The 27,325-nt window shown below is 39.6% G+C and overlaps 1 protein-coding gene across 1 annotated transcript in view; it reads right to left on the reverse strand.

The window, feature by feature from the left end:
• The window catches only part of FBN1 (fibrillin 1), a 254,966-nt gene that overhangs the window by 191,494 nt on the left and 36,147 nt on the right, over window positions 1-27,325 (reverse strand). Inside the window, exons 3-6 of the mRNA XM_060096792.1 lie at window positions 26,266-26,348; window positions 23,943-24,041; window positions 14,179-14,274; window positions 10,694-10,789 (exon numbers count right to left, since the gene is read on the reverse strand). Coding sequence (XP_059952775.1) covers window positions 10,694-10,789; window positions 14,179-14,274; window positions 23,943-24,041; window positions 26,266-26,348 — 374 coding nt within the window. The remainder of the gene's footprint in view (window positions 1-10,693; window positions 10,790-14,178; window positions 14,275-23,942; window positions 24,042-26,265; window positions 26,349-27,325) is intronic.

The following is a 27,325-nucleotide window of genomic DNA, read 5'->3' on the forward strand; positions in this document are numbered from 1 at the left end:
GTTTCTGTTTTGTTATATACATTTATTTACTTTATTTTTTAGATTTCACCTATAAGTGATAACATAGAGTATTTGTCTTTCTCTGTCTGACTTATTTCACTGGGCATGATACTCTCTAGGTCCATCCCTGTTGTTGCAAATGGCAGAATTTCATTCTTTTATGGCTGAGTAATATTCCATTGTATTTATATACCACATCTTATCCATTCATCATCACACTTTAGAATATTTAAGAACCAAACCCCAGGGATTACATTTAATTTATAAATTTAATTAATTAATTCTAAAATTAATAGATTTGAAAGTGCTGGGTTAAAGAGTTATGCTATGTAAAAAGAGTTACCTTCTTGCAGGACTTCCAAGAGCTAATATGCTAACACATCCAGTGCCTCTTCAAGAAGAGGACATGGTATAGAGTTTCCAAAATCCTTCTGACCATGGAAACTTCATTTCATAGAACCCCCATGTGACTAATGTTCTGCAAAAAGTACTTTGGCACATCATCTGGACTACCAAGTCCCATATATTTGTTCAATATACATTTATAAACCAAAAACAGCACAGATTCTCTAGAGGCCATAACTGCTAAGGAACGTAAACACTAAGCATAGGACTCTCAATTGAGCATATAAAACTGGTAGGGTCTCCAGACTCCTATCCATAGGGTTAAGCTAAAACAGTTTCAGAAATAGACCAGTCCACCCACTAAGTTATATATACAAAGGAGAATATTTTAAAATCCCAATACCATGCCTCATATAGAAATTGTGCAGAAGCACAGTTCAGTAGAATAGAAGGGCAACACAGAGAGACTTGAAATAGGCCTTTCCTTCTTTGGAGTTAAGCAAGTTGACATCATGCCCCCCTCCTCTTTTCTCCTAGGAGGTCTCCAAACACTGAGAGTCTGGCATAGCAGGGACTTCCTAAGGGTGACTGTTTCCTCCCTTTTCCCCTGGTCAATTCCAGCCTCTGCATCTTTGTACTGTCTCTTCCCTTCATCTGTAGCACTTTCCCTCATCTACTCTGCCTAACTAAATAAATCTTTGCCCTGCTTTTTTAACTCTTTCATAGATGTATTTCTATCTTTCCAAAAAAGAATTTTAAGTCCCTGATGACAAGAACTATATACTCCCCTCTGATTCCATCTTAGTGCCTAGCTTAGGGCTGAGCCTGTATGAAATATTTGCTACAGTTGTTATATCTAATTGACATGAATACAAGAGATTTCATTTATCACTTATATTTGAACAAAACTCCACTTAGACAAATATCCCGAGAAATTAGACTCTAATCTGAGGTCCCTAACTCTGTGGTTTTTTTTTTGAATTGGTTTACTTTTACATAGCAACATAGGCTATGATTCTCTAAGATGCTGCTTTCTTAAAAGTTAAATAAACAGCAGCAGGAAGAAAGAAAATTAGAGACCTGACAGAGACCTTAGGTGAGTGATGATGTGACTAGAAACAAAGCTCTAGAACTGTGCTATCCAATATGGTAGCCACTAGCCACATGTGGCTATTAGCTGGCCTAAATTGAGATGTGGTATAATATAGGCATGAGAATTCAAAGACTTAGTATGGAAAAAAGAATGCAAACTATCTCAGTAATTTTTAATATTGGGTACCTATTAAAATAAAACTTTTGGATATACTGGGTTAAATAAGATATATTATTAAAATTAATTTTACCTGTTTCCCTTTACTTTTTCATGTGGCTACTAGAAAAGTTAAAATTACATATGTGGCTCACATTATATTTCTATTAGTCAGTGCTGCTCTAGTGTTCTGAGTATCCAAAAGTGGAAAAGTGGTCCAAATATTAAATGTGGCTACTGATAAAAACTAGTTTCATCTTCTTTTAAAGTTCATAAGAGCTAAAAGAAAAGAAAAGAAAAAAACCAATAAAGTTAAAAAACTGTCCCTGAAGATTAAACCATGATACCAAATTTAACACCAAATTTAATAGCTTATTAAATTATTCACCTTGATAATATTAGAGGATGTTAAAATGGATATTTGAACTGGAGCACAAGACAACAGATGCCACATTCTAAGTCAAGTGTGACACTATGACGCAGAATTTGCGAAGGATGTGATGACAATCTGGTCACAGGGCTCTTAAACACTCATGAATATCAAGAATATCAAGGGCCTCCCTGGTGGCGCAAGTGGTTAAGAGTCCGCCTGCCGATGCAGGGGATACGGGTTCGTGCCCCGGTCTGGGAGGATCCCATATGCCGCGGAGCGGCTGGGCCCGTGAGCCATGGCCGCTGGGCCTGCGCATCCGGAGCCTGTGCTCCGCAACGGGAGAGGCCACAACAGTGAGAGGCCTACATACCGCAAAAAGAAAAAAAAAAAAAAAAGAATATCAAAACATCCAAGGTAATAAGAGATGGGACGGGAGTTACTTGGGAGAGGGCTGAACTGTCACTAGCTCTCTCTAGGAAACTGGTGGAAGACCACATTATGGTGACAAGTCATGAAAGGGGCTTCAGGGAGAATGCTCAGACCGCGCGATGTGTGTTATGTATCCGCAACAGGTTGGAGGACGCTGTGGACTGCCGACTGTCTAACGCTTGGAAACTGGCTGGCCAGATGCTCAGACATGGTTCATGGGAGAGGCTGTTACCCTGTCAAAGTTGGTTTGCACTCTGTCAATTTATTGTGACAAAAAAAAATGCATGAGTGTTTCCTGCTAACTAGTTGTGGGCCACTGTAGGAGAAAGCTGATGTGGAGTGAGCTTAGATCCTTTCTCAGAGGGCTCCTAGAGCAGCAGAGGCCTCAGATGGCTGGAGGTACCAGGGGTCACCCCGGGTTGAGGAAGGAAATGTAAGCAACCAATAAGAACATAGATGCCATATGTGGAATCTGAAATATGATACAAATCAACATATTTATGAAACAAAAACAGACTCACAGATATAGAGAACAGACTTGTGGGAGGGAGGGGAGGAGAGGGAAGGAATGGGAGTTTGGGATTAGCAGATGCAAACTGTTACATGTAGGATGGATAAACAACAAGGTCCTACTGTATAGCATAGGGAATTGTATTCAATATCCTGTGACAGGGCTTCCCTGGTGGCGCAGTGGTTGAGAGTCCGCCTGCCGATGCAGGGGACACAGGTTCGTGCCCTGGTCCTGGAGGATCCCACATGCCGTGGAGCGGCTGGGCCCGTGAGCCATGGCCACTGAGCCTGCGCATCCGGAGCCTGTGCTCCGCAACGGGAGAGGCCACAACAGTGAGAGGCCCTCGTATCACAAAAAAAAAAAAAAAAAAAAAAAAAAAAAAATCCTGTGACAAACCATAATGGAAAAGAATATGAAAAAGTATATATATATATATAAAACCAAATCACTTTGCTGTACAGAAGAAATTAACACAACATTGTAAGTCAACTATAGATGCCTTTGCTCATGTGAGAGACCCGCACGGGAGAAAGTCTGAAAAGGACCAGAAAATTTCATCCCCCAGCAGGGGAAAAAGTAGCCCACTGTGTGGACTGAGAGAGACAGTGAGTGGGAGACAAAAATTAAACTGCTTTATGATTGCATCCCACCAGTCCTGCTGGTCATACCAGGCGTGTGCATGGTATGGTAGCATACATTCCCTACTTGCACACAGCTCCTCAACCACAGAAACTGAACGTCTATGTCAACAGATGTATTTCCTGGAACTATTTTAGGAAAATCAAGTTTACTCAATGAGACACCAACTGAGAAATGTTGCAATACCACTTTAGATGCATAGTAACACTTAAGGCGTTCTGCCTCTGCTCTCTACACATTAGTGTTTACTTTCCATTTAGACTAAATACCAAAAGCTAGGCTCACAGAGGGCTTCAACATTTTTTTAGAAACAACAGTTTATTGCTTGTTACCTTTTTAGAGAAAAGAAAATAAGCAGAGTTCTCAGAGCTCTGCCTTCCAAAGACACTGTGAGAATGGGAGTTAGCCTACGGCATTTACTCTGGGAACTTTAATAATAGCTGCCTAAAGTATAAAATTATGTTAAATTAGTGTCATAAATGCAGCACTGTAAAATTTACTTCCAAACATTTCATTAACGCCTTCCAGAAAAACTGCAAGGAAAAAAGCACAAGAAAATCAGCACTTGATTCCATGAAGGTTTCTAGACAGCCCTTTGAGAGTAGGCCATGATTCTACTTTCTTTTAATGAGGCAAATGTATCTGAAATGCACCACCTGGTTATTTATATATTTGGATCATTATATGTTAGTCTTTTCCATTCATTAGACACAATGCAGACACTGCTTTTTTGGCTTTACAAAATAAATGCTTATCAACTGCTTTCAGGATAGCTTTTTGAACTCTCCTATGAAATCATTAAAAAAGATCCCTGGGCTTCCCTGGTGGCGCAGTGGTTGAGAGTCCGCCTGCCGATGCAGGGGACACAGGTTCATGCCCCGGTCCAGGAAGATCCCACGTGCCGCGGAGCGGCTGGGCCCGTGAGCCATGGCCGCTGAGCCTGCGCGTCCGGAGCCTGTGCTCCGCAAAGGGAGAGGCCACAGCAGTGAGAGGCCCGCGTACCGCAAAAAAAAAAAAAAAAAAAAAGATCCCCGTGCAGAACCATCACTTGTGAATCAACAGAGAAGCTAAGTTATGAAGATAACAGAGTTGCTCACATATCAACTGCACGTAAGAGAATGAAGGAGAATTACAACCAACCTACCTGTCCTCTGTTCTATTCTTCAATTACTGGAGAAAAACAAAAACAAAAAACTGAATGCCTTTTCCAGCTCCATTAATACTGGAATCCCTTAAGAGGGCAAGTATGATGACCAGACTTAGTTCACCTTCATTGTCATGCTTCTTTGATGGACTATGAATTATTGCCGTTCTTTGATTTTTATTCTATTCCATATTTGCCCCGCATTGTTCCTTTTTCTTAAAGCTATCAGTTCAGTAATGCTTTCCCCTATACTTTTTCTACTAATAGCCAGCAGAACAGCCAACAGACTTTCTTGATTTGGGAAAAATCCAAGTATTGTCTTCACAGTTTAGACTTGGGTAGGAATTTAACATTGAACAAATGATTCAGGATTTCGAAGAATTCGTGTCCATGCTTACATTCAGACGGTACATAATGAAGACCTCCAGATGGAGTAATGATAGAAAACTTCTTGTTATTAGCACTTATGCTTCCAAAAGGCTTCATACTCTGGCTCACATAAAGTTTGACATTAAAATATTAATCTAATTCCATGTGTTTTAAGAACGATGCAAGAGAATTCTTTTCACTGCTTTTTAATCTAAGTCAATTTTCGACCCCAAATGACTAATGTGTTTGATTATTGACTGTTGTCACTAGAACTGACACTATTTTAGGCTGTTTCTAAAAACTCAAATGACTCCCATAAAGGGAAAAAAATGGTCACATGCTCATTTGAATGAATTGCTGACTCTGTAAAGGTAATTACAAAAAAGAGTTTCCAAATATGGCTCGAAGAGTTGTAATATTGTAGGAAAACTATATAACCTTCCATGGTAACTGCACTAAACGACAATATTCATTTTCTATGGCTACATTTTAGAATGTTGGTTCAGTCATTTGGAGTCAATTTATATGTACTGCAAACAGACAGGAATCATCCTCTCTCCAAGAATGGATTATTATATTTAAAATATCAGAATCAATCAAACAGAGAAATATCCCCAAACCCTGCATTACATACACCCAAGCAATACTCAAGACTTCTTTCTCTTGGCTTTTAAAATGATTTAAAAGCAACTTAGCTCAACTCTTCCTCCAGAGAGGAAAACTACCTACCTTGCCAAATTTCTTGAAAGGCTTTTTTCCCCCAATCTATAACTTTCACTCTAAAACTCTTAGTTCTAGATTTCTTCTTACAATTTTGCAGAAATTTTTCTATAGTTACTAATGACCTCTTTCTGAGTGAAACCCAAGTATGGCACAGTGGTCATGTACACAGGCTTATGAGCCAGACCGGCTGGGTTCAGTTGTTGATTGTACCACTTACAAGCTATCTGACCTTGGGCAAGCTCTTTGACCTCTCTTTGCCTCTGTTTGCTCCTCTATAAAATGGGACTCATTATAGGACTTTTCTCATAAGGTTGTTGCAAATCACCAAAGTCAAGTGTTCCACATACTGTCTTGCCCCCTCTAAGTACCCAGTCCATGTCACCTGTTATCACATCAAAGGGCCTTTTGTTATTCTCATTCTTTCTTGATCCTTGAAGAGTCTAACAACTGCCAAGCTATTTCTTGAAGTCCTTCTTGCTTTTAGTTTCTTTGGCTCAGTTCTCCCCTAGTTCTCTTGCCTCTCTCCATGTTTTCTCAGTGTCTATCTTTTGTTCTCTTCTTCCTCAGGCCTGTTCACCAGTAACCCCACCCCGTCTCCAAGTTCAGGTCTATCTGCATCATTCTTCTCTCTTTTTTCAGTACCTTGAGAAGTCTCATCCACTCACATGATTCACTGTGTTTAATATAAGAGCATTTAACAAGATTTTAAATAGTCTGCATTCTGAGGCAAGATGGCAAGAGAAAGTGTGCTTCCAATAGTCTTGTTGGCAGTAACTATGGCAATACACAACTAGCTTATGTTGTCATTGCCAAAACAGGCACTGACCTCATTTCAATATGCTAATAACAAATGCGAACATACCATACCACTGAGCTTAGGCAATGATAAGTTTTATTGGTTGCTCAAGACCCAAGCAGAGAGAATGCAAAAGTGAGGGGGAGGGGGCAATCAGGAAAACCATAAATGTAAATTGACAGAAAAAAAATATATAAGAGGAAGAATAAGGAAAGAAACTTGGCATGTGAAACAAAACACAAAGAGATGCAATCTTTGATACAGAATGTAGCAGGAGGTGGCAAACTCAAGTGCCCACAGGGGCTAAAAAGTAAGCTAAATGAATAAAGGGAGCAGGATGTAAGACAATAGGGAGTAGTAAGGATTGTGGCAAGCTAGAGACTATAACTAAAGGTACTCACATTCAGTTTTTAAAAAGTAAACATTACAGGCCAAACAAGTCACAGGCCTCTTCTTTTCTTCCTCTGAACGTAGCAGGCAATAGCGTCATTGTCGCCTGCCCAATGAGGCTGACTAGCCAAAAAATTTTTTAAAACATATTTTACTGGCTAAAAGCTACAAGTGAGACAGATTTGCTTCATAGTCTGACTGCATTTGTTGAATGAATGTTATGATTCATAATTCAAGCATGGACCCACTGCTTGTCTCCATCACAAACCAAAACACTATGTTCATGGGTTATTAAGATTCACTTACTAGCTTAAAGTGATCCAAATCCTGCCAGTATCACCCCCCAAAGGATAGTCTACACTTGTACTGGCTCTCTGATGTAGCTGCAGACATATAGTTGCAAGACCTCTCAGGGACAAAGATGATTATCCTGAGAGGTACTTGTAACACATTTGAAATGTCCCCTTCCATGTGTATTATACCATGATAGGAAGTTGTTTGTTTGTTTGTTTATTGCCACCTGGCTTAGGTCAAAACATACCTTCTTTTCTGCATCCTTGCCAACTGAAAATGACAGTCATGTGGCCCTGAAAGATGGGGCCAAATTCAATTAGGGCTCAACACTGCAAGCTCTGTTTAAAATGAAACCAATGAGAAATATCCAGAATTGTCCACAAGTAGGCAAGCAGCAGTTACTTCCAGGAGATACTTTTTCATCATCTGATAATCATATCTCAAGATTTTCTGGTGCTTCAAAATAAATTCAGTTCAACATTTATTGGCCATACGCTGTGCATCACGCATTAAGCTTGGCTTAGGAATTTAAATGGTGAAACCACAGTTGCTGCTGAAGAGCTTACACTCTAATGGGGGAGATGGACATGGAAACCTGCTATTTCAATACAATGTGGTAGGTGCTATCAAAAGATATGTGGAGAAAGTGCTCAGAGAGAATGCAGAAGAGGCCCTGGGCTCAGCCTCCTAGAAGAAGGAAAGAAAATTAGTAAAGACTTCCTGGAAGTTCATTTTTAAAAATAAAAAGCCAGGGCTTCCCTGGTAGCGCAGTGGTTAAGAATCTATCTGCCAATGCAGGGGACATGGGTTCAATCCCTGGTCTGGGAAGATCCCACATGCCACGGAGCAACTAAGCCCGTGAGCCACAACTACTGAGCCTGCATACCACAACTACTGAGCCCGTGAGCCACAACTACTGAAGCCAACGTGCCTAGAGCCCACGTTCCACAACAAGAGAAGCCACTTCAATGAGAAGACTGTGCACCACAATGAAGAGTAGCCCCCACTCGCCACAACTAGAGAAAGCCCGCATGCAGCAATGAAGACCCAACAGAGCCAAAAATAAATAAATAAATTTATTTAAAATAAACAAATAAATAAAAAGTCACATTCCATTTAAAACATAATGCAACTGGCCTACATAGCTGAACAACTTAGTAAGTATACTAACCCACCATCAGAAGTGACACTGAATACTTCCCTATGCTTCAGGATGGATTTGTCCTGACTCAGTCCTATATTTTTATTAATCACTCTTGAAATCACAAGCATTCGTCTGAGTAATAGGATATCTTGCCTCTAATTCTTTAAAGAGGTAAGCAGATGACTTCCACAAGAGCAGAAAACAGTGAAGACTAAAAATGAAAATACAATCCTGGAATCAAAGAGCCTCCCCTCTCCCATGTGGTGAGAGAAATCACACTCATGTTTCCCTTCTCCCACTGAAGGTTTGGGACTGTATTCCCAGGCAGAAGAGGCAAAGGGCAATGATTAAAGAGAGCCTGCCTCCTCCCGACTCTCCACAACCACAAATGCCTGAAAATCTGCCATTTAGGGATGAATTTTAATTAGATAATCACTACTGTGAAGATTCTACTGGGTCAAAATATATTTACACCTAAGTGCAAATTTTAGGATACCCTTATCACGGAGGAAAGCAGTTAAAGACACTCCAAAATTTGGAGAAATCCCTAAGTAATATGCCAGTTTTGATTTGCAGTTTAGTAACTTAACCCATTCACATCATTTCTTAATCTTGGTCAAAGATCAAGTCTTTGAAGAAATAAGTGTGGAATGGTTAAATATCATGTCCTCTTTATTTTAGACTGTTTTATCAATATCTGTAACTATGGGTATCAATATTCTTTGCAGCAAATTATTAACCAGATTCTTAGAGGTAAAATGCTCTGTAACTTCATTCTACTAGTGATTTTTCTAAAACAAATTAAGCCCACTATTATCACTTCCAGAATTATTTTCACACTGTTCAAGTTACATGTTAACAAATTTAACCTCAACAATTTAAATCCTATATCATCATCAAGGAGTAAATAATAAGGCCACAGAATGATACTACCTAATCAAAACAGTTGTCTCTTGAGACCATCATATATACATTAGCTCCAAGTCCATAAAAATACATCAAGTTGTAAGGAGAAACAGTTTTAAAGAGGGACTCCAAAACGATGCCAAGTACAATGTAAAGGCCAAGAGCCCATGAGGCATCACATATCCATAACATGCAGTGCCCTTGTGAACAGACATACAATATAATCTATCCAGTAATAATAGAGTTACTTGCTAAAATAGGTATTGTGGCTTTATCAGCAAAGAACTGAATTTAGACGAACTCATAAAACTACAAACAGAAGACAATTTCTCACATACCACTCTGTGCTCTTTGCTTTTAAATAACATATATTCAACACTTGCTACTGAATCTTTACTTTCCATCTTAGAATAAAATGATCTCTATACAACTTTGGATAAAGGTGATGACTGCAGTTTAGAAAGTTCATGAATATTTTTCAATGGGTATTTTTCATGAGTATTTTTGCAGTTTTGTATGAAAGGAACCTCCTAAACCTTCACGATAAAATCTTCACTATAAAACTAGGAACAATGAAAACATGGCTATGAATATAAAGACAAGATGATCAACAAAGCAAAGGTCAGGGCGGTGGGTATTTAAGACTACTGCACATTTATATACATCTCAATATCCTATTTGTATGCATAGGCAAATCAGGTAGAAATCTCTTTTAATTAAGAGCAGCAGTATACATTAGACTTGAAAACTGAAAACCCACATTCAAATTAAAGCTGCTTATTACGTGTGTGACCTTAGGCAGCCCCCTTGACCTCCCTGAGCCTTGATCTTCTCAGATGGAAAAGTGATGATGATTATACACATGTCAGTGGGCCACAGTGAGTACTGAATAAACTACAGGTGTGAAAGCACAGTTTCTCAGCCATCAGTATTTCTAGTGAACTTCGAATGCCGAGCTTGTATACCACTACAGCCAATAGGTCTTAATAGATCTTTAGGTGCAATTTTTGTTTCATTCTGGATTTTTCCCCTTGCCATACAGATGTTTTATTTGGAGCCACCTCCCTAATTTACTAGGATAATAATGAGCTCAATCCTTACTCTATGGAAAATTTTCCTCTTTTTATCTTGATGCCAACTGGTACTTATGCATAGGCTCACTATTGAGTCCTGCAGTCCACTGGCAAGAATTACTGAATAACATTCATAGGCTTAGGACCATTGTCTTGTCATCCTAGGAACCTTCCCAGTGACAATTCAGAAACCCCCTCAAAGCTCAGTAAAATTCACAAAGCAGCCGCAAGAGCCCAATGCATGTTGAAATCAATCATAGTTTTAGCCACTAGAACATCTTTACACCGCTACATTAAAAAAAAATTACCTCTTTCACACTGGGGTCCAGTAAAGCCGTAAGTGCATGCACATCGATTTGGGGCCACGCACCTGCCTCCGTTGAGACAGCCACTTTCACAGACAGCTGTAAAATAAGGAGACAGGAGCTGAGAGGCTGACGGGCTTCATCTGATAGTAGATGCTAATAAAGTAACACTTACTGTCCCCTGAAAGGACAACAATAAAAACACTAAATAATCACCCTGGTATTTGTTTTAAACAGTTACTGTACAGTTCCAGTTCCCCGGATGTTCCTCAGTCAACTCAGGTAAAACTACCTGGAACAGGTGAGTATGTACCTGTGTTAATGCTGACAGTTTCATCCTGGGAAGCATGTGAGCAATGCTTTCAGTTCTGCACATAAAATGGTAGTTTATAGGAGATACCCCTGATGAGAACTGCATTTTAGCAACCTGACTCTTTTCTTATGATTTATGTTTAATTTCCAGAGGGTTCTCATGAGGGAAAACATTGGCCTCTCTACTGTCATCCTTACAGAAATGCAGCATGTTAAATCACTCTATTAATTGCTAACGACAAAACATGAATACTGACATTCAGTAATTTATGCACCATAATAAAGACCCAATTGAATGTTATAAGAGAATCTCTGGAAAATATTGGTAAGATAAGTCCAGAGATCCTTGAGGGAGGGACATTTTACTTGTCAAGAAAGGCATTAAAATAAAATCTGAAAGCTCATGCCCTGAACAACTCTTCTCCGTACAACTTCCTGCAACTCACTTATGCATGGCCTCTTTCTAGGCATCTTAATCCACAGGTGGTAGGCTGCCCCTGCCAAATTTGCCAGTCCCTCCCACTCTTCAAAGCCCAGCTCAAACCTCACTCCTCCATGAGGCTTCCCTAACACCTCCATTTAAATTAATTCCTCCTTCATATATTTCCCACACGTTTTTCCTGTACCCCTGTGGCAGTCATGGAGTTGAGCCATTCAGATCTCCCTCCAAGAAAACCTACTGTGAGGAGGTTAGTTGGCCGGCAGCCTGAAGCTGCTACACCTTCAGATCCGCTACTATGTTCATGCCAAGGGCACACTCTCCTGGCTGCTACCACCCAATGACTAAGCATGGTGGAGACTGGACATTTCTGCCCATCATGAAACTATTCTGATGGGCAATCTTTATTCTGGGCTCCCTATCAGCCTGACCAAGGCTTTCATGACGTTGCACTATAGTCTGAGGCTCCTTCTATACAATCGTGATAGTCTTTCCTTCCCTCTCTCCTTGCCCAGGGGTGTGACCTGCATCATGGTCTGAAGGTCCTCTGTCCTGACTCCTGCTTTCTTTCCCTTTGATTCTTCATAGGCTTTTCCCCCAATAAATCTCTTGTGCATCTAATTCTGTCTCAGCATGCACTGGGATCGGTGCACTTGAACTAAGACAACCCCCTATAGCCAAAAATTATAGCAGTAGTCCATTGATCATCACAAAATTAGAGAAGTGTACGTATATTCATTGTTCTAATTTGCTTCTTAATTTAGAGTTAGGAGAGAGTGAAGAAGTTTAAGCAGAAAAGAAATTTTGAGATTGCCTAAGCCAACCCTCCCATTTTACAGATTAGGAAACTGAAGTCTAGGAAAGGTTTTCTAATTCTACGGGTGTTACCTGAGTGCCTGTCGTGCACTGGGCTTTGAGCTCTACTCCCTCTGGGAGCATCAAAGGAAACAGAAGATTCACAGCAGCTCCTTCTGATTCCCCTTCTGAAAATGCCTTTGAATCCATCCCCATCCCACCATCTCTTTAGCCATAGCCTTAGTACTATTCTTCCTGCTTCTGTTTCTTCCCACTCTACTCTGGCCACAGTGATCTTTCTCATTGTAAACCACTGTAAGTGAAGTGTATAGGCCAGTATTTCACAGCATTAAATGCATGGGCTGTGAAGTTAGACTGCTTGGGTTCAAATCCCAACTCTGCTGATTACTCCCTGTACAGCCTTAGACAAGTTACTGCCCCAGGTTTTTCATTTCGTAGAAGGTAAAAAAGGCCTCTACCTCAAAGGGCTGTTGTTATGAGTTATGAGTTAATATGTGTAAAGACTTTGAACACGTGCCTAGCATATAGTAAACAGAGTAAATAACTCAACAGATGAATGTTGTTGGTCATTGTCTTCTCACTCTCCTTCTCTGGCTCTACTTTGGGTGAAAAAACGGTATGCATAAAGGCACTCCAATGGCCCATGACTTCCATTCTGACCTTAGCTTCCTTCCCATCACTTCCCTCAGCACTTAAGTCCTAGCAACGCCAAAGCCTGACCTCCCATGCTATGTCATGTTCTGCTGCTTTGGCTTATGCTGTGCCGGCTGCTTAGAAGGCCTACCTCCCATCATCTGACAAGGGAACTCCTACCCACCCCTTAAGACTCAGCTCAAGGGTCTCCCACACTGGGGAGGCTGTCCTACCTCTCCTCCCTCCATGCTACTGCTATGGGCTGCCAAAAACTCAATCGTCATTCTTACTATATTGCAGTGTGTAGACAGTCAGGAGGGTACATAAACTTTGATTTACTTATAATAGCATCATTCATCATAGCAAATACATGTACAATGGCAAAAATTGGAAACAACATGAATAAATGCTCATCATTAACAATTCACTAAATAAACAGTAAAACCTATATATAATGGAGTATTATACAACTATTAAAATGTATTTTTAAATGTTCAAAAAAATGAAATATACTTCTAATAAAATATTAAGTAAAAAATTATATGAAAAATTACGCATACAATGGATCTCACGTACCAAATATGCATTAAAAGACTAAAAGGTAATATCTGGAATGGTGGGATTGTAGAAAATTTTATTTTTTATATTTTTAAACTTTTCTAAATTTTCTGGAGGGTATATATATTCTTCTTAATGTAATAAAAAGTGAGCTCTTTTAGAGGAATTTTCATCTCTGCAAAGCACAGGGGCTGATACAGAGTAGACACACAATAAACAGTGTTCATGAATGAACAAACACACTGGCCAGCAGTGTGATAAATATTATAAGAGCAGAATCTAGATTGGGGAACTAGAGAGATACAGACATCAATAGTCAAGAAAAAAGAACATGTTTGGGGAGAAAGATGAAGTTGAGTTTTGAAATACTTTATTGGAGATGCTTATTGAAAATCCAAGAGATGGTGGAGATGTTGAGCAATCAAACAGAAGGCATACATCTGGAGTGAACAAGAATTCCGCACCTTGGGTGTAAATCAGAGATGAGGTAAGCAGGGTAGTGGAGGTAAATGAAAGAAAAATGAATCAAACAACCCATTTCCAAGGTTCCAGTCAGAAATTTGGTACTATGTGTGTTGGGTAAGGGATCTGTTCATCTGTAAGAGTCACTGGACATCTCTAAAAATGCCATGTCCCAGGAAATCAAAGAATATCCACCAGCACTTATCTCTGTATTCTCTTTGTCTCTATAGATTAACATCTAGAATACTTATAACTATGGTTTACTTACGTTGTCCACAGTGAGTCCCTATGTATCCTTTCTGGCACAGACAGTGATCATCACTGCAGCTACCTCCATTCATGCAGCGAATGTTACAGTGTTGGACTTGAAAAGGAAAAAAAAAAAAAGACTGATTTGTTTTTGCAATTTAAGCACATAGATAGCAACAGTTCACACGAGTTGATCTGCAGTGATTTGAAGAGAAAATAAAATGGTTTATCAAGATTCATATATTTATGCAGAAATAACCTAATTGACAATGCTAAACATGTCATTGTGTGTGCATAAAATCATTTACAATGCAATGTAATTGTTTCTTCGATACTTACTCTAATAATGCTCAATGACTTCTCTAATTTAGCAGAACTTACCACTCAATGTCATTTCTGTAATTTACACCAACAAGAAAATAGTGCCTTGAGAGACCAGACGAGACAAGATTACGACGGCAACAATTTTCTTGTTAAAAGATGCAGAGTCCCAGGTAGGTGGGCAGGAAAACATTCAGGGTGACAAATTCCAAGAAATGTTGGTAAAAGAAATTGTGGAGGCAGCAAAAAGAAGGGAAAAAAATACCTACAACGGCATTTAATAACAAGACTGCTTGATAACGGAGACAGCTGGACTCGGCTCGGAAAGAGCTGCTGGTTTAAACTGTAACCTTAAACCAACTAAGACCCACAGTGTTTGAAACCCACTCTTTATCACACTGTCACCTACAGAAGTGGGAGAGCTTCAGCACCCAGAGCAGGAAGACCACAGGCAGGCGGGCTGACTTAGACTGAGATGATGAGGCGCTAGAAGGAGCTGGAGTGAAAGAATGACAGCGTGGTGTGGGTTCTGGCTCCTCCAGGGCTCTGGCTGCCTCTGCTTCAGTAATTTAGGCACTCTCAAAATCCCAGGCTGTTCCTTAGTCCTCTAGAAACAGTCAACTACCTTACTTGGAGAAGACTAAAGCCTTGATCGAATTAATCATTGTTGACACATCCCTATAGAAGGAGGCCAGGACTGGGCATGGAAATTTGGCTCACTGTGCCCTGTCCTCCAAGCTGTGGGAGTAAATCCCTAGAGAAAAAGGCTCAACAATTTCACATCAGGGGACGAAAAGCCTTTCTTCTGTGTAAGAGCAGAAATCAGCTGCTTATGCTTGCTCTTATGCAAAGCCTTCTTGGAGCACAGGGTCCAAATCTTCTCCTAAGCGCAGAGAGGAGACTCCTCCCAGCAGCCACCTTCTTCAGTACCCCTTGTTAGGATGCTCAGTTCAGAATCCCAAAGAGGCTGCTGACTTCAGGAGAAAGGGCCATTTTCGTTAAGTGCTACACAAATCTCAGCATGACAACAGGGAAAAGGAAGGTGCCAGAACTCAATACCTACTATGCCCTCAGACAGTACTGAACAGCTAAGTCAAGTTGAAAGTGAGGCACCTTTTCGAAAACATGCTGCATACCTCCTGAAACACCATCAAAGACTCCCTACGTCCGCTCTATTAAGAACCCCTCCATCTCAGCATTCAAAGCCCTCCCGTGAGCCTATCAGGGCTGCTTTGCCTACTCCTAATACATTCTATGACTCAGTCCCCAATGAACTTTATCAGTCACTCACTCACTCAACAAATATTTCTGAGTGCTGTACCAAATGCCTGGCACTTTGTGCTAGTCTCTTCACAGAATCTCCTCTTTAACCTGTCACTTTGTCCCTTTGCCCCAACCCCTAACATATAACACACACAGAGTTCTCACCAAATACTGAAATCCTACCTATCTCCTAGACCCACTGCAAATGTCTGTTCTTTCCTTTGATATTTTCTGATTTCTTTTCTCTCCTCCCTCCCCCACTAGATACTAGCCCTCTTTGTTCTGACTCCAGAGTACTTAATAATTCTCTCTGGAAATATATGTTATATAATCAAACTTTTTTTAAAAGTTATTTCTCCTATCCCCAGCACATTTGTCTAAAGGCATCATGAGAGTGGGGAGTGGGAAGAATCATGATTATTAATTATATCCCCATAAGTGCTCAGAGCATCCCTTGCCTGTATACAGGTGCTGTATAAAACTTTGCTAAATTAATTTCTGTTTACTTAATTCATGCTCCATGATAATGACACCAAAAGCTATGCTCAAACACTGAGACTGTGTAGTTGCCTAAGCACTTATACAGCACTCAGTAGGTTGCTATTTTAAAAAAAAATTATATATATATATATATATTTTTTTTTTTTTTTTTTTTTTTTTTTTTTTGCGGTACGCGGGCCTCTCACTGCTGTGGCCTCCCCCGTTGCGGAGCACAGGCTCCGGACGCGCAGGCTCAGCGGCCACGGCTCACGGGCCCAGACGCTCCGCGGCATGTGGGATCTTCCCCGACCAGGGCACGAACCCGTGTCCCCTGCATCAGCAGGCGGACTCCCAACCACTGCGCCACCAGGGAAGCCCCTATTAAAAATATTTTTATCTTTGTTTCCCCATATATAAAAGCAGAAATAACTCCTTTATTGGAGCATTGTTATAGAAATCAACCAACCCAGAAAACTGATTAAAACAGTTATTTTAGGCTCCTACGATTTCTATTAAAACATCTCAGCCAAAATGCTTTTTTAACTAAAAAACTATTTACAAGTATACAAAAGAAATGATTTGATGAAAAATTTGGATAATACTCTAAGTAGGTCAGGAAAAGGTGTATAGTTGCTTTAAAATCTGAAGTTAAACTTAGCTTCATCCTATCTTAGCAAAACAGTGAGGGTTGGGAAAAGCACAGGAAATGATGTCATCTGTCAAGCAGCATAGGAACTCAACCCACAAACTGATTTCAATTAAAGTGGTTCATGCCAAGAGCTAATTTCCATTCCCACATGAGCAACAAAGCCATTTAGCTACTTTGAGATAAAAAAGCTAACAGTAGTTTAAATAGTGACTTTACATTATTTGTTCAAATTGAAAAAGAGAATGAATTCTTCTTTCTGGGAAGAATGGTAAGCTTACATTTAAATGTAATATCATAAAAACCTCCCTGATATGCTTTTATACTTTTTCCTACTCTGTCTTTCAGGTGAACTTTTTCCAGCATAAAATATTCTTTCTCCTTTGAAAAATAAAAGCACTTGGTCAGACTTGTGAAACAATAAGGCATGGTTAGTCCAGTGGTCGAAATAAACCAATGAACCATGCCTCCTTGGGCAAGAGGGGCAAGCTCATCAACAGATAACAGCATCTTAAACTCCTTCTTTGCCACGAACATGTTTACCAAATTCGCATTCTCTGTGAGTCTTAGATCTTCAGGGGAAAAAGTATTTCCTTAAAGGTGGGAGTGATCATTCAGGATTTCTGTGGGGAAATAAAGGAACTAGATCTGTAGCTTCACTACACAGCAGAAACAGTTTAGAAAGTATATATATACAAACTGGTTTTATTTTTGATTGAGTCCTGTCATTGATGCATATTCTAAATTTACTCTGATGTGACAAAGAATTCCAGATGTTTGGCAATTAGGAGACCATGTTCTATGTCGCTAGAAAAAGCCAACTGAAAAATAAGGGCTTCACTTGAACCCATATGATGCTCTAAATACCTCACGTTAGAATAGATTCCTAAACTCAATCTGTGTTAAGACTTTACCAGAAACTGAAAATACTAGGGGAATTTAAGTGTCAGTGTACAGGTCTATGCTGCCACGTGCAGTTGGCCCTGAGAAGAACTTCCCCTCCAAGATGGGCAGACAGCCTCAAAGGGTTTCAAGGAAGGCTCAACATCCTAGAACTAACAGAAAATGTTGCCATTAACCTGTATCCACATAGAGTCCCAAACAAATTTTATGTTCATTCCAGAAGATGTCAGTCAGTCATTTCAATCATTCGACAAATATTTACTGAATGCCCTCCATTTGCCAGGTATCAGAAAGAGTAGAAAAAACTTTCTTTAGATTATAGCCCAGCACAAGTTAATTCTTAAAATAACCAACCAAAAGAGAGCGATGTAAACACGCTACTGGAACAAGAGAGATGCAGGGCTGGCACTTGGGTCTAAATACCTCTCAGGTAATGATTTTCTTTGGGATGCATTAGCTTGGGACTGATTCTAAAAACTTCCATTATCTTGGCAGGCACAAGGGACAGAAAGAACACTGGGAGCAATTGGCAAATAAGTATCTGTATGGCAACATGTGATTGTAATGTAGGCACTAGGAAAAGTACAAGGCAAATTAAACAGCTAGACTAACTTCTGGACTTGACACCTGAGACAACAGTCCATAGGGGCAACCAGAGTCACTGCAGGACAGAAATAATTTTCACTGGGAGAGATAACAGCAATGACATTTTCTTTAAGTGCATAAATAATCTATGGTGCCTTAGAAGAGCAACTTCACTAAAGTGTCTCAAAACAAAACAAAAAACCTAGCAGAGCTGCAAATGGTCCAGAGAAAGACAAGTTATATGACAGCAGTGATAAAGGCACTTCCATAGAGGGCTAACTAGAAAGCAAAGAGCTCAACTGTTTCTATGGACAAATCTAAGCAGATTCCACCCATTCCTCTTCTTCCTGTTCATATAAATCCCACACCGCCCTGAAAAATCTTTCCAAGGTCACTTCTTCCAGACTAGCTACAGTACCACCTTCCCATCCTTTGAGTGTTCTTACACTTTCAGCATGTGGTTGCAGCACACTCACTCAAACTCACTAACACACTGCTCTACAATTGTTCCCCTGGCCTTCTTACACCCTTAGAGCTTGGATTCATGTTGGGAGTACCAGCACCCCAAATTCTAACTAAACTGAAGTGAATTAAAAATGATAAAATTTTATCCAACTAAAAGGGGTTCCAAATTGTAAAGATGCCAATACTCACCAAACTGACACACAGGTTTAAAGCAATTCCTGTCGGAATCCTAGAAAGATTTTTTTTGTAGATACAGACAAGATGAATCTAAAATTTATATGGAAAGGCAAAGGAACTAGAATCACAATTTTGAAAAAGAAGAATAAAGTGGGAGGAAATTAGTCTATTCAATTTTCAAAACTTACCACATAGCTGCAGTAATCAAGACTGTATGGTATAGGAGAAGGGACAGACAAATGGATCAATGGAATAGAACAGAGAACCCAGAAGTAGATCTACACAAATATGCCCAACTGATTTTTGACAAAAATGCAGAAGTAATTCAATGGACAAAGGATAGCCTTTTCAGAAATAAATGGTGTTGGAGCAATTAGACATCCACAGGTATCAACTACACCTAGACCTCAACCTCACACCTCATACAAAAAGTATCTCAACATGGATCACAGATGTAAATGTAAAATGTAAAACCCTATAACTTTTAGAAAAAAATGGAGAAAATGTTCAGGATCTAGGGCTAGGCAAAGAGTTCCTAGACTTGAAACCAAAAGCGTGATTTTTTTCCATTAAAGGAAAAATTGATAAATTGGACTTAAATTTTAAAAGTTTTGCTCTGTTAGAAGATGAAAAGGCAAGCTACAGAGTGGGAGAAAATGTTTGCGAATCACATATATGACAAAGAGCTAGTATTTAAATTATATAAACAGTAAAATAGTTAAGAATCCAATTAGGCAAAAGATGTGAAGAGACATTTCACTTAAGAAGATATATACAGGTGGAAAAAATGGTACAGATGAACTGGTTTCCAGGGCAGAAATAGAGACACAGATGTGGAGAACTAACATATGGACACCAAGGGGGGAAAGTGGCAGGGGTAGTGGTGGTGGTGGGATGAATTGGGAGATTGGGATTGACATGTATACACTAATATGTATAAAATAGATAACTAATAAGAACCTGCTGTATAAAAAAATAAATAAAATAAAATTCAAAACAACAAAAAAAGAAGATATATACAGGTGACAAATAAACACAGGAAAAGATGTTAAACATCATAAGCCGGTAGAAAAATGCAAGTTAAAACTACAATGATGTAATTACTACATACCTATCAGAATAGCTAAAATTTAAAATAGTGGCAACCCCCAAAGCTGGTAAAAATGCAGAGAAATTGGGTCATTCATGTATTGCTGGTGAGAATGTAAAATGGTACAGCCACTCCCAAAACAGCTGGCAGTTTCTAGAAAAGCTAAATATGCAGCTACAATACAACCCAGCAATTGCGGTTCTGGACGTTTATCCCAGAGAAATAAAGACTTACATTCACACAAAGATCTGTACATAAATGCTCATAGCAGCTTTGTTTGAAAATCAAAAAAACTAGAAAGAGCCCATACATCTTTCAATGGGTGAGTGGCTAAACAAACTGTGTTACGTCCATAGTATGTAATACTACTCAGCAATAAAAGGGAACAAACTACTGATATATACAACAACAATAGGATGAATTTCCAGAGAATTATGCTGAGTGAAAAAAGCCAGTCCCAAAAGGTTACATACTGCGTGATTCCATTTATATAAAATTCTTGAAATGACAAAATTATAGAAATAGACAACAGGTTAGTGGTGGTCAGGATTAAGGAGAATGTAAGAGGAAATGAATATGAGAGTAACATGAAGGATATGGTGGTGATGGAAATGTTCTGTATCTTGACTGTATCCGTGTCAATACCCTGGCTGTGATATTGCACGATAGTCTCACAAGATGTTAACATGGGGACAACTGGATAGAAGGTACCCAGGATCTCTACACAGCACTTCTTACGACTGAATGTGAATCTACAATTATCTCAAAATAATAAGTTTAATTTTTAAATCCTTTTTAAAACATAAAGAATAAAACAGGATGAGCATAAAATTGATCTCCAAAGTCTAAAATGTGAAATTTAGGGAGCACCTTTTATAACAACATACTGTATATTATTTAAGAAGATAATCTATTTTATATTTCTATATATTTAAGGAGAGTATGAGTGAATTCATGGATCACCCATGACAGGTCTTTATGAGAATTAGGGTTGCTCAGGATCCATCTCTGGCCTCAGGGACTGAGAGAGTAGAGAGCAGTCCTAATAGACCTGGAGTTAAAGTCTAGAAAACCCGCTGTGACCCTGTCTAGCCAATCCTCTTTTTGCCCTGGTGCCTCAATGACTGGCAGCAAGACTCCCGATAGGTTAAGGGAAGCCACGACTTCCTGGTGTCCAAAGGAATTGCTGGCTGGCAATTTGGACTTTCTGGAATTGCGATCTCTCATTCAGGCCACTAAGAGATCATTTCCTATTTTAAAAGTCACAGGACACAAGTTGAAAATAACCTGAAAGAAAAACCCTCCTTTCATTCTTTATATTTTCAAATGAGAAGGCTATGGCCTCAGAGGTCCTACAACTTGCCTAGACCTCCTTGACTCCATCACATAACAAGTATAAAGTTTCTTATAGGAAATACTGATAAAATGATATTGACTCCCTCTTAGCAGAACCACAGGTAGTGAATGCAAACATTTCACTGAGTTGGATTATTCTTCTGTTAGCAGGGCAGTTAGCAAAGTGATCTATCCAAATTTGTCTACCACACCACGGGCAGGAAGTTCTATAGGGCAGCAGAGCTGTTCCCTAGAACATCACTTAAAAATATCAGAAATGAATTCTGATCATTCCCAGCTACCCTTCATTTAAAACATTCTGCCATCTTTAGTTGTGCAAGCTGTCTGGACATTATTAGTTCAGGTAGAGTCCAAGCCAACGATTTTAAAGGCTCCAAATGCCTCAAAAACCCTGATTAAACCATATCTTCCCTCTCACACCACTCTCATCCACCAGCTACTTGGGGGCTTTGTCCAATGTCCAAGTACCATAGATGAACCCAAACCATCTCAGAGAGCACTACCCACAGGTCTTGAACTTCAGCCTCTACCCTAACCTGGCCCACAAGACCTTACCACTATATTCCTCCCACCTCACTGCTAGCTTAAAGTCTACTAGGACCACAGCTTTTCCCTCTGATCTTGTTAACATTCTTTCTCCACATCTCATGATTTTTACTTGATTAAATCATTAGCAGCTCACACTATCATTGAAGACCTTTCCAGCTGGATACCCAGTTTTGCCATCTGGCAATATTTTCTTTCCCCAGTGGAGTGCAGTGTTGTTGGTTGGTTCAAGAACCAATCTGAGAGATGGTTCTATTCCCAACTTGATATGTAGACTCCTTCCCCACCCCGAGGCTCTCACTCCTCGGAGGCAGCCCGGAGGTCATCCTGATGGAGATTAAGACATCCGACATGTTCCCCAATGTGGTGCCAGCTGAGCTCTCTACCTCTTGCTATTCCTCCGGCTCAAGTGCTCCTGATATGTAGAACTAACCTACCCTTGCTTGGAGGACACACATTTAAAACCAAGCTGAGATCAAGTAAGAACATGCTACATCCATTGCAATAAGTAAATGAGTCCCAGCCCAAGGGGGAGTTTCTATCCCAACCTACAACTGTCTGTATTTAGTGCTAGACTATCTCTGTTTGGTTTCCACCAGAAGCAAAGTCTGAGACAATAATTCAAATGTGAGTAGTTTATTTTAGAAGTAATTTCAGGAAACACTGGTAAGAGACTGGGAAAGTGAAAGAAAGCCTATAAAGTACATTATCAAGCCTATTCCTACTGTGGGCAACTAGGGCTCAGTCCCACTAGGGAACTTCAGAAGACAGTGCATGACACACTTTGCAGTTATGCAAGAGGAGAGGAAAGGAAGCATGGGCACTTATCCAACACTCTCCATTTGTCACTGGTGAAAAGGTGCTTCTAATTAATCCCCTCAGCCTTCCAGCTTGTCCTACATGCTCCGTGGCCAGAAAAATGTTACAGAGCTCCCAGGCAGAGTCACTTGTGCCACCCATAAATGCCAAGGTATGTGAGTGGGCACCAGGGGGGTCTGCTACCCGGCACTACTTGCCCCATCCTGTTAATTGGTTCATGAGAGCCACGGTTAAATGTGAGGACTCTTAACAGGTAATGAATCTTGAGCCCGCGGAAGTCTCTTACTTGCAATCGATGAAAGAGAATGCGCTTATTCCACAATACTCTCCTTAAAACCTTGTCAAAACCAGAACACACTGTAAGAGGAGTGTATTTTCCCATCAGAAATGGGAAATGGAAAAGGAACCTAAGTTTTTGCCTTGGTGATGGTCAAGGTGTTGAGGGGCTATTTATATAGACATGAACTTCAACTTTTTTAACAACCAATGACTCACCTCCTTCCCAAGCCCCACATTTCCCCTAATTCACTGCTGAGCACCCTGCATTTCAAAATAAAAGCCAATAGAACAAGCAAGCAAAGTCTCTAAATAATGAACAGAATGAACAAAGTGGTAAAATTCTGAAAGGGAAAATATGTTTGTTCTTCATGATAAATCATCCCCAATAAACTGCCATGATGACTCCTTACATTTTCGTCTTGCAAAAGCAGGGGTCTCAAGTTGTAAAAAGTGTTTAATCAGATTCATATTTCAGTACCACAAGGAAGAATGCTTAGTTTTCTTGAGCCAAAAAATGTTCATTAAACAATCATTTCATTGAGCATCTTTTATGGTGTTTACATTGGAGATACAAAAATGAATAAGGTGACAACTACACAGAAGGAAGCCATAATCTTTATATTATTCATAGTAACTATTTCCCATAGGTAATTTCCCTATAAAAAGTGAAGAAGGGAAATGAGAGCCCAGATTGAGGAAAGCCATTCCAAGTATTTTGGGCAGAACAGAGAAGGCAGATGTTCTAGTGAAAAAAAATGTATTGCAGGCAAGAGAAAAGCCAAAAGCAAATTTAGGAGAAAATAGGGCATAACCACATAAAATAATATTATATATAATGACATGTTATACTCACTGGATCTGGAACCACAGGAAGGAGCTATCTGACCAGATGGGCAAGTGCACATATTTGGCCTAGAACAAAATCCATCCCCACAGGAATGCCGGCAAATGGCTGTGAACAAAACCAGAGGTCTGTTAGCACATGGCTTCAGAGCATGGTGATTTACAGGGCCCCAATCCTCAAGTGAGGAAACCTGGCCTATCAGGTTTCTTGTTAACTTTGCCATCATGACCTATGTGACCTTAGGCTTCAGATTTATTCATTTATAAAACAAATCTGTTGGACTAAATAAACTCTGGCTATAAGATTCGGCAACTCCCTTATCCATATCAGTGGTTCTCCATGCTCTCTTTGCTTATTCCACAGCTCTCAATCTGTCAAAAAGCCCAGGATATCCTATAAAGGGAAAATAAAATAAACAAAAATCCTGTGTGTGTGTGTGTGTGTGTATATATACACACACACACATACACACATTGTTTTTATACTAACTTTAAGATGTAATAATATAAAAATTGTAGCAGTATTCTTGGGAGTCTATTTTATTATAAATGCTTAAAGTTTACTAATTTTTATAAAAATACTGTGCCCTGCTAAGACTACTTCCCTAGTAAAGACCCTGCCAGTCGAGGACATATGATCTATGGAGCAACTTGTATCCTACATTTAGTCCTGTTGTGAATTACATCCAAAGTCTGAGAGAAGACGTGTGAATCCACTTCAGTAGTACTGATCCTACAGTCAGGAAGCCATTCATCTTTTAGAGGATTATTAACATTTTCATGCCACCCAGAGACTAATATCATACTTGTACCAATGCTCTGCTATTGGACTAAAGAATAAGTTCAAATGGTAAATGATTTATATTTAACAGAAGACCAAGATTTGGTCACTACTTTTTATACTCATAGGCTTGATCCTTTCCTTCAAACTCCTGAACAAACTTGCAAGGGCAAATGAAATGTACAAGGCCAAAAATAATACCCTTGATAGTGCACTGAAACATCAGAAGAGCCTAGGATGGAGGTTGAAAACTATTAAGAAATAAGCTGTCAAAGGATCCTACAAACATTTATTTAATACCTGAAGTCAGCATTTCTCAGAGATTCTACAGAACACTAGGGAGAGGGTTTTGTTGTCAAGTTCATTTAGAAAACTCCAAATACCATTATATCCCTCTCTTAGTGAGTCAGTTTTTTTTTTTTTTTTTTTTTTTTTTTTGCGGTACGCGGGCCTCTCACTGTTGTGGCCTTTCCCGTTGCGGAGCACAGGCTCCGGACGTGCAGGCTCAGCGGCCATGGCTCATGGGCCTAGCCGCTCCGCGGCATGTGGGATCTTCCCGGACCAGGGCAGGAACCCGTGTCCCCTGCATCGGCAGGCGGAGTGAGTCAGTTTTGATCTTGAAGTAAACCACAATGTGCCAAATGAATAAATTGCTTTTAGTTAAAATCAAGAATTGGAAAAGGGATTAACTTTTTCAGGCCACCAAGAGAATGCTGGTTGAGATAATCTCTTCTTCTCCACAGACCACTCTTGGCCAAATAAGAAGGGTGGTGAAGTAATTCCTTAGTGTCCTTTCAGCTCTAAATTTCCCATTATACAAATGGAGTTTTCTGAAAACAAAAATCATTTCACAGGTACGGTGACTGTAAAAGTTCACGGAGGACAGATGCCATAACTAACTTGACTTAGTATCGCCATTAAATTGCACCTTGTCTTGCCTGTGATTTGTCGCTCAGCATGTGTGGGGTATGATGAGAATCTGGGGCTTTGCCATAGAAACAGAGTCGGTAGAGGAATCTCTGGTACCATCTGAGTTCTTCCCCTAGTCTTTTCACTCATCCTCATATGATGCTCTATCTGCTTCCTCTCCCCTTTGTCTAAGAGTTAGATCTGCTTTTAGCCTCGATCACCGAAATTCAACAGACAAGGTTTGGGTGGGCTTGTGGGTGGCCAACACAGTTAGAAACTACAGTAAGGAAAGGAGCAATGATAAACTGTTTTTCAAAACCCCATCAAAGTGATCACATAGTCTATGCAGCCAGGCACAAGGTATGCCATGACATGAAACCTTGATCAAAGTATCCCTGTGGCTCTATTCTCTCTATCTCAGAAACATTCTAAAGGAAGTCATTGAATTAAAGTATAACAGTGGTTTGACCAAGTTAATATATTTCCCAAGCTGGATTCAGAGAAAGTAGGAAAATCTTAGAGCTGGAAGGCTCTGCTATAAACATATTAATGGTATGCAGTTACAAAAGACCGAATACTAAGAATCACCATGCAACCAAAACAACAAAACAAGAACATGAAAAATGACAGACTATTTACTTACGGACAATACACTGATTTCCACCAGGTAAGGTCTTCCATCCAGGGCAACAGTAAGCATTATAACGTGATCCACAGACATTAGGTCTGAAACAAAAACAAAAAAAAAATTCACTCACGAGAATTCCATACTTTAAAAAAAAAAGAGAGAATATATGACCAAGTAAAAGGAAAAAATACCTGAGTTATTAGAACAGTATGAATCTTTGCAGACAAGAAAAGTAAACTCATGGGACTCAATGCTGGCTTAGTAGTTTGGGACTTTTTAACACAATGCTACCAATACGGATATGCTTAATATCACCTATGCATACAGCACATCAGGAAAATAAAAACCACAGGAACAAAATGCAGTGCTTTCTATCACAATGCACAGATATAAAAATTTATGGAGCCATATGAGACTAGTTTAAACAATAAATTTACCAATCTAGTTAAGAAAAGTCATCATAAAATCTACTGAATGTAAGGTTTTATATTTCTACTCATTGAAGTTGTGTATATTTTTTCCTATGGCCCAGCTAACCTGTAAAATGTGACCACATTCTTCCTTTCACCAGAATACAGGAATGCACACTCTGACATTAGTCAGAAAAAAAAAAAGAAGCCAAAACATGTAAATATTTCTTTAGCCAAAATCTGGAAACATAGTTGATACCAGCAGTTACAGGAAAATAAAGCCAATGTCACTCTGGCTTCCTTGTTTACAGTTCATCACATGTCTTGGAGCAAAGCCTCCATTCAGGATACATTCAGGATCCAAATGATCCTATTTAACAATTTAAGGGAGCAACTGGGTAAAGATCTAACGAATTTTACACTGGAAACTAAGACAGAGGGTATAACACACAGAGACCCAAAAGAAACCATTCATTCATTTCATTTTGCCACGTCTGAGGGCCTAAACCTTGATGCCAGTTCCTCGAGTTCAGGTGCTAATAAGGCAGGTCAAAGGTTTTGCAATCCATTTCACAAACTAGGAGCTATTCCAAGGCTTGCTGGTATAAATACTATAGTCCCATAAGTATAAGCCTTTAAGAACAACTGCAGAGCTAAAATGCATA

Source organism: Mesoplodon densirostris, chromosome 4, assembly GCF_025265405.1.
Source record: "Mesoplodon densirostris isolate mMesDen1 chromosome 4, mMesDen1 primary haplotype, whole genome shotgun sequence".
NCBI classification, from domain to species: Eukaryota; Metazoa; Chordata; class Mammalia; order Artiodactyla; family Ziphiidae; genus Mesoplodon; species Mesoplodon densirostris.